The sequence below is a fragment of the Solea senegalensis genome, linkage group LG17 (genome assembly GCF_019176455.1).
Source record: "Solea senegalensis isolate Sse05_10M linkage group LG17, IFAPA_SoseM_1, whole genome shotgun sequence".
NCBI lineage: Eukaryota > Metazoa > Chordata > Actinopteri > Pleuronectiformes > Soleidae > Solea > Solea senegalensis.
The window spans coordinates 20,869,867-20,877,811 of record NC_058037.1 but is presented as its reverse complement, the minus strand read 5'-3'; the positions used below and the strand labels follow the sequence as shown (position 1 = coordinate 20,877,811).

Genomic DNA, 7,945 nt, shown 5'->3' with positions numbered 1-7,945 from the left:
GCTGACCCTGTCGACTATTAATACCATATGATTAGAGCGCTAACCCACAGGCTCAATATTACATTATCTATTTTTACATAAGTGAAGGCTTTTGTGCAGCTGTGTGTGTGTGTGTGTGTGTGTGTGTGTGTGTGAGAAGCCAAACCCACGTAAAACACACATTTAAGATCTTAACCTTCTGAATGTTTCCCTGTGGGATTAACATGTCACACACGAAGGGTCGGGATTATTCTGAAGTCTGTAAACAACAAATTTAACAAATGTAATATTGTCTGAGGAGGGTATTTACAGCTCATTATTAAACATTTAATGAACTGTATCTAACATTTATTAGCTATAACTATGTGTTATATAAATTAAAGCCAGGGTCAATAAGTAATAGCAGTATCCCAGGCTAGCCATTGTTAGCAATACCAGTCGATAACAGCCGCTACATGGTATTTGGTGCACGCAAACAGCATAGCAACACATCTACGAATACATTTTATAAACAATGTTTAGTGAGGTACAATTTGATAAAAGTTTGTGTAACATTACAGCATTCTGTTCTATTTATGGTTAGCTTTCGGACAATGTTATGCTGCTAATGCTAGCAATAGCAGGTTACACAATACATCCCACCCCGTCATGGTGGCCCTGTGGCCAAAGCGCCGCCCCTAAATACACAAAGCCGTTTTTGGCTAATTTAGGCGAAACTTCCTCTGCTGTTTTTCGGTGATTCGCTAACTTCTGGCTATCATCTCTGCTTTAGCTGTGTTAGCTTCTCCGTGTCGTTGCGATGACTCCACTCACTCCCTTTGAGAGTGTGTTACGATTGTTCGTGTTTCCTACAGTATTATATATATTATATACACACGTTTTCCCCCCTGACAACAGTTTAGCTAGCTAAATAAAAGCTTTGAGTTTGAATCCATATCAACAACAGCTAGCACAAAAAATGTATTTCTGATAATAATGGCGAAAATTACTTATATTTAAGGTGAATAAAACAGTGAGTGCAGCTCTGAGGACGTCCTCCATCTGTCTCAGCAGGACACTAAATAAAATCAACAGATTAAGACTAATTAAGACACAGACTCTTGTGGATTACTGTGATGCCACTTCACCACCGCGGTGCATAGTTTACACTTTACGCAGAGATCACACAAGCTTCACTCTCAGATTATACACACTTCACTCTCAGATTACACACAGATTACACACACTTCACTCTCAGATTACACACACTTTACACATTATGTAAATTGTAATAATGATTTCATGATAATTGCACTCACCAGATGAGTTTTAGGATCAGAGAAAAAGCAAAACAAAAAAATTAAATGAAACTCATCATCATGTGTTTGTATCTCCCTGTCTGTCTCCGTCTGTCTGTCTGTCTGTCCTCACAGTTTGACAGTGGGACATTTAACCACAGAGTTAATAATAATGAGAGAGAGCGGATTCACTCGTTAGTGCGGAATCTGTGGAATGAAAATTCATGTGAGTGTTAAAACAGAGGGAGAGAGACATTCTTCTGATGTCTGAGTGAGTGAGTGAGGGAAGGGAGGAAGGAAGGAAGGGAAGTAAGCACTGAAATGATGGAGGGATGAAATGTTTGGGAAACAAAGAGAAAACTTTAAGTGGATGATTGAGGAAGATGAGGAAAAGAACAGATTACAAGGAAAAGAGAGAAAGAAAAGTGAAGAGAAAAGTGGCAAGGAAAGGAAAGGAAAGGAAGTTGTAGGGAGGAAAAGATGAGAGAAGAAAACTGAAGAAGAAGCGGGAAAGGACCAGAGAGGAAAAAAGAAAGGGAGGAAGAGTGAGGATGAGGAGATGGAGAAGGAAACGAGGAAGAACGAGGGGAGGGGGAGTGTCCTGTTATGGCAGAGCAGCTCGGGGTTGCTACATTGCATCATCGCAGGCTCAGCCTGCTATAAATAGGATGACGTCACCCCTGTGCTCTCCCTCCGCTCTCGCCCCTCCCCTCCCTCCCTACTAGCATTCCTCGCAGCGTCATCGTCAGCGGGCTCCGCCCCCTCCGCGCGCCCTATAAACCCGGTGATGCAACGGCTTCAGGCGCCAGAGTAACTTTCACAGCGCGAGCGACAAAACGCGAATACAGGAGGGAGAAAGAGTGGAAAACTCGCGTGATTTTCTCCACATCCACTTCACCTCACCTCAGCCTGTCACTCAGACATTTAACAGGTGAGTCTGACTTTTTGTTTTGTTTCCGGAGGAGCCAGCGGGCTGTTGTGTTCTCCCAGGCCGTGTTGTGACGCTCCTGTCCCGGGTGGAGGAGCGGAGAAGAGCCGGTGTTTTCCCGGGACACGTTTAAGAAAACGTTTAAAAAAATCGAATTCCTACAGAAACTAAGTCAACTTTCTCACTCTTTAACACTAATGTATGCGTTTATTTTCCAGTAAGAGTGTTTTTAAAGAGTTTGTTGGGTTTCACGCGTCCACTCTCTGTGAAGTAAATTGAGAATTTCATCACATACTTCCGGTTAGTTCTTACTTTATGATGCAACAATTTAAGGTTTTATTGTCATTTATGTGCGAGAATTAAAGTTTTCAGTAACATAAAAACTTTTAAATAACAAAACATCAGAAATATAAGGACAAAATGACAAAGTATGTAGGTATGAAACTGAAAACTAACTGACAATGGAATGAATTAAAACAGAATTTTCGGACTCTGACACAGCGGTAGATGAATATTATTTTAATGTGAACTGTGTTATTGATTAATATTGTAATACCTGTATTGACTGAGCTGATGTAACCTTATCAAACTCTGTTTAAACAACAAACGTCTGCTGTTGTTAATGATTGACCGCTCATTATTTATTCATGTTCCTGTATTTAAAGTAATAACTCAAACAGGAAGAGTTTCACTCGAAATATTTACAAATATGTCAAGATTTTTGTCTTTATTTCACATCCAATATATATATATGTATATGTATGTATGTATGTGTATGTATATATATATTTGTATATATATATATATATATGTATGTGTGTGTTTTAGCAATCCTTACGACAATAGAGGATCATTATTTCAATTTCACACATCCAGAAAATATGTATACAGTTTTTTGTTGTTTACAAAAAAAATCAGAAAAAAACTAACATAATACTTGACACTCTACAGGTGTCAAGTATTTTGGGGTGACCCTTACACCTGAACAATAACACAGCTCTGTTAATACTGGAGTGGAACCTTAATTAATGTTACTGGTTAATCCTGTGTTTGTCCTACTATTTCATTTAAAGAAATATCTGCTGTAAAAATGTCTATTACGCCAGGTTTGAGCATGACATACACATGTTATCTCGCTAATATATTCATCACTTCATTCATATGATCACAGAATTTGACAGTGCCTGTATGTATGTGTGTGTATATATATATATATATACGTGTGTGTGTGTGTGTGTGTGTGTATATATATATCTATATATATACACACACATATATATATATATATATATGTGTGTATACATATATATCTATATATATATATATATATATATATATATATATGTGTGTGTATACATATATATATATATGTATACATATATATATATATGTATACATATATATCTATATATATATATATATATATATATATGTGTGTGTATACATATATATATATGTATACACACATATATATATATATATGTGTGTGTGTATAGGCACACAACAGAGTGTTTAAGCACACACATGGTCATTTGCTGTAATAATATTTCATTAATTTTAAAATAATGACACGTTTAGTATGAACTGTTAATCTGGGATTATGGGTTCAGATTATGTTAATATTTCTTCCTTCAATATTGACTTCATAGTAATTATTATTCAGTGCTTATTATTTTAATAATCAACTCAAGGTTCATGAAAAGTAAAAAAAAAATGTTGATCTAAAAAGTTCTTTGCTTTGATTTCTTTGCGTGGATGACGTTTCACCCTCTCACTGACTCACGCTGGTGTTTCCAGAATGATGCTGCAGCACCCGGGGCCCTCGCTGGCTGACATCAGCTGCTCCGCCCTCGTCCCCTGCCTGTCGCCGCCGGGCTCGCTCACCCTGGACGACTTCACCAACTTCACGCCCATCGTGAAGGAGGAGCTCCGGCTCGCCATCCAGACCAAGCGCCTGTCCAGCGGCCTCAGCGCCGACGTCAGCTCCGACGGAGGCAGCTCCTGCTCGGAGCCGGCTGCCGGAGGGTCGGGAGTCAAGAGAGAGGTGAGTCACCGGCCGCCGACGCCCGCCACGTCACGCCGGGATTGTTTCTGACATGAGTTCTGAGCGAGGATTATTGTCTGTGTGATTGTAGTTCACTGTGGAGGAGCACGACAGGAGGAAGCGACGCAGGGAGAGGAACAAAATCGCTGCCGCAAAGTGTCGCAACAAGAAGAAGGAGAAGACGGAATGTTTGCAGAAGGTGCGTCTCCAACGTTTAGCCGGGATTAAAAATGAAAAATGTTAGGATTAGACGGACAAATAAATCCACCGACGTGTTTATTACATTTATGTGTCTCTGACTCCAGTGAGTGTCTACACTGCTTCTGACCTGTGAAGAGTTGTGTGTCAGACACAGTGTTGACGTCTCGTCTCCTTGTGTCTTGTCCCCGCAGGAGTCTGAGAAGCTGGAGACCGTCAACTCGGAGCTGAAGGCTCAGATCGAGGAGCTGAAGCAGCAGAAGCAGCAGCTGGTCTACATGCTCAACCTGCACCGGCCCACCTGCATCGTCCGAGCCCAGAACGGACAGACCCCTGAGGACGAGAGGAACCTCTTCATCCAGCACATCAGGGAGAACACCTTACAACTCCACAACCTCACCTCGTCCACGTCCACGTCCTCGTCTTCGTTCACATCTGCGGTCGTCCCTCTGGAGGGAGGACTTCTGTCCCTCGATCACGTCCACTGTCCCGGTCACCTATGAGCTTGGCTTTTGTTTTGTTGTTGCCACTTTTCTAAGACTCGCGTTGCTTCCGCCCGCCTGTGGGCGGAGCCACCAAACACGAGAATGACGAGGAGACGTTTAAACATAAAACCGCCAGAGAGTGCCGTCCACGCCCTGAAACTGAAACTGCTGAGTGGACAGTGGTGGACGGTCGGGGCCAAGAACATGCTAAACATGCTAAACATGCTAAAGCACGAATAAAAAAACCACCACAAACTTTTCATTTACAGTATTTTTGAATCCATGAGAGTCGTGAGTTTTGCACCAAAGTGATTTTAAGGTGACGGAGGCACATAAACGCTGAGTGAGCTCCAGACGACTTCACGCCCACGTTTGTTGTTGTTTGTTGTTGTTGTTGTGTTAAAAAGGGGGAGTAATATATTTGTGACGGTGTAACTCCTGAATCTGCTGCTACCACTCGCCGCTCAGGGCGTCTCACGTACTCGCGGTATACGCAGACGACACTTTGACTTTTCTTAAGCATTTAAAAAATGAATTAATATAATATTATGGTCTGGTTTATGATGTTAATTCTCACTGCGTTTCCTCTTAAACAGACCTGAGGTTTTCTTTGTTTGTTTTTAAACATCCTCTGAGATGATGAAGCTACTTTTCTACCTATATGTGTTTGTGTGTTGTATTGACTGTGCATCAACTTTGTAAACACACACACACACACACACACACACACACGTGAAAGATTGTTATTTTTTGAAATGTATTTATTTAAGGAAGCGGTTGCCGTCGGCAGCGAGGCGTCTTTAACTCGTCTGACTCTGGTGTGTGTGTGTGTGTGTTGTCTGTCGCGCCCTGCAGACGAGGAAACGTGTTTGTTTTTATTTAAGTGCAGACAGAGGCTCGTTTACCCGTCGCCCGCTCTCACACGGTTAAAGAGACGCAGGCGTCTGCGTGTGTCTGTGAATAAACTGCAACGTCTTCTTCCATCCTTTTGTTTTTGATACTTTTATTTAGTCTCCAAAGGCAGAATAAAAACATTTGCACCAATTAAAAAAATATATAAATCAATAGAAAAATTTGAGATTTAATGTTATAAATTAATGAATCTAATTATTCCACACAGTCTTTTGAATATATACTATATATATATATATATATATAAATGTGATAATATAGTGTATTTTTTGGTCCATAAAATGTAAGAAAATGTAGAAAAAAGCTGAAGATTGTTTCCCAAACCTGGAAATGTTGATTTAATGATTATTGATCGAATGATTTCCTTGTTGTGTGGAGTAAAATATTCACATTTAAGAAGCTGAAAAATTCATAAACACTTATTTTCTTTTTTTTTAATATTTTACACATAGAAAAAGTTTGACAACTTCAAATTTCCTTCACAATAAAGTGCCATAAGGGACTTTTAATTTGGCGGGTTGTCCCTTTTCAACTTCTGTCTTTTATCAGATGTTAGACAGACTGTCCAACATGCTGGGACATGACTGGACGTGTCCCGCTGTCCAGAGACAGAGGGACAAAAGAGGGGGGAGGAGCTGATGGAACATGACTCAGCGTTTCTTCTTCTGTGAAACTCAGTGTGATGTCACCACTGGACGTGAGGTTTCCACACACACACCAATGTGATGATGAAATATGTCACATGTTTTTTTCTTCTCTGATTTAATTTGACATCTTACACTTTTTAAAAGTTATAAAAGTGACGTCAGCTTTTGTAGTTCTGTGGAGTGGAGTGGCACACACACACACACACACACACACACACACACACACACAGACACACACACTCACACTCACTCACACACACACACACACACACACACAGGCACACAGACACACACACACAGACACACACACACACACACACTACACTTACACACACACACACACACACACACACACACACACACACACACACACAGACACACACACACAGACACACACACACTACACGCATACACACACACACACACACACACACACACACACACACACTACACTCTACACACACACACAGGCACACACACACACACATACACACACACACACATACACACACACTACACACATACACACAGACACACACACACACACACACATACACACACACACACATACACACACACTACACACACACACACACTACACACACACACACACACACACACACACACACACACACACACACTGCTGCCTCCATCACTAAGTTCAAATGTCTTATTTTGTCACTTCAGTGTTTGAAATCCTTTGTTCAGATTGACGTCAGTGACACAAAGTGACCACACGAGGCAGCAGAGGACCAGCAGCTCCTGTGTCCCCGCAGCTAAAATCACTGGTTTTCTCTATGGGCTTTGGTGTGGGAGAGTGAGTGGATGGAGCTGTTAATCTATGACCTAAAAGAGCGTAGACTTAATCTGACATAGATTGTATTAGGTGTCAGTACCTCGTCATCAACACAACAAAGTAGATTAAAGTGATATGATGTGGTTTTTATTGATGTTGAAAATGTCATTCTTCATTAAGCCACAGAAACAGAAACCACAGACACTGATGATGTTTGGAAAGTGCAAAAACCCTCTGAGTGTCATGAGTTTCCTGTCACTGTGGACACGTTCTTCACTGTCGTTCACAGAGCAGCAGGAGGACAGAGGTCATCCTGAGGTCACGCACACTCAGTTTCACCTGCATCACAGCAGAAACCACACTTCCTCATTCATGGCATAATCTGCTCATGTGTGTTTCATTTTCCATGTGTGTGTGTGTGTGTGTGCGTAACTCTGAGTGTTGTTCTGCTCACACGCAGCAGGGGGCAGCATGAAGAGGAGGAGGAGGAGAAGCAGTGCATGCTGGGACAGAAAGGCTCGTCAGTGAGAAGATGATGTTCTTCAGACAAAGAGTCAAACTCTTAACATCTTTATTTACTTTGTTTTCTATTGGATTGAAAACCTTGAATTTTATTTTATATTATTTTGACTTCTTTCTTTTTATTTTATATAAAGCATTTATTCATTTCTAATTGATT

General features: G+C 40.9%; 1 protein-coding gene across 1 annotated transcript; it reads left to right on the top strand.

Moving 5' to 3' along the window:
* The first annotated feature begins 2,043 nt into the window (after nucleotides 1-2,043).
* Nucleotides 2,044-5,166, top strand: atf3 (activating transcription factor 3). The gene is made up of 4 exons (XM_044049625.1): nucleotides 2,044-2,187; nucleotides 3,982-4,228; nucleotides 4,320-4,427; nucleotides 4,621-5,166. Exons 2-4 carry the CDS (start codon nucleotides 3,983-3,985, stop codon nucleotides 4,927-4,929), a joined length of 663 nt encoding a protein of 220 aa, XP_043905560.1. The 5' UTR covers nucleotides 2,044-2,187; nucleotide 3,982; the 3' UTR covers nucleotides 4,930-5,166.
* Nucleotides 5,167-7,945: the final 2,779 nt, after the last annotated feature.

Excerpts from the sequence above, each read along its gene's own strand:
- atf3 (XM_044049625.1), top strand. The coding sequence starts at position 3,983 with ATGATGCTGCAGCACCCGGGGCCCTCGCTGGCTGACATCAGCTGCTCC. Across the intron at positions 4,229-4,319 it reads GGTCGGGAGTCAAGAGAGAG|TTCACTGTGGAGGAGCACGA; the intron begins GTGAGTCACCGG and ends GTGTGATTGTAG. Across the intron at positions 4,428-4,620 it reads AGACGGAATGTTTGCAGAAG|GAGTCTGAGAAGCTGGAGAC; the intron begins GTGCGTCTCCAA and ends TTGTCCCCGCAG.